Source organism: Trypanosoma grayi, assembly GCF_000691245.1.
Source record: "Trypanosoma grayi strain ANR4 Tgr_257_V1, whole genome shotgun sequence".
NCBI lineage: Eukaryota > Euglenozoa > Kinetoplastea > Trypanosomatida > Trypanosomatidae > Trypanosoma > Trypanosoma grayi.
Genome location: NW_008825876.1, coordinates 20369 through 20589, shown reverse-complemented (window position 1 = coordinate 20589; position 221 = coordinate 20369). Strand labels below are relative to the sequence as shown.

Genomic DNA, 221 nt, shown 5'->3' with positions numbered 1-221 from the left:
CCACCGGATACCTTCAGCAATGGAATGGGGTCAGTGCCCCAATGAATCCCTTGAAGAGCCCGTCTTGCGCAGAAACGCCGCGCTCAGCAACGCAGCTGGACGCCGAGACCCGCCGTTGTGTGGCACGGCTGCGCAAGATCGTATACGCCCAACGCGATAACCCACCGCTCCGCCGCCGCTGTGCCGACAACACGTGGGGCGCCGATCGCGCAGCGGGCACA

General features: G+C 65.2%; 1 protein-coding gene across 1 annotated transcript in view; it reads left to right on the top strand.

The window, feature by feature from the left end:
- DQ04_02571100 (hypothetical protein) overlaps positions 1-221 on the top strand; it is a gene marked incomplete at both ends in the record, with an annotated part of 350 nt that continues 129 nt past the window's right edge. The window contains one exon of the mRNA XM_009312012.1: positions 1-221. This exon is cut by the window's right edge and continues 129 nt beyond it. Within this exon, the coding sequence (XP_009310287.1) occupies positions 1-221 (221 nt within the window).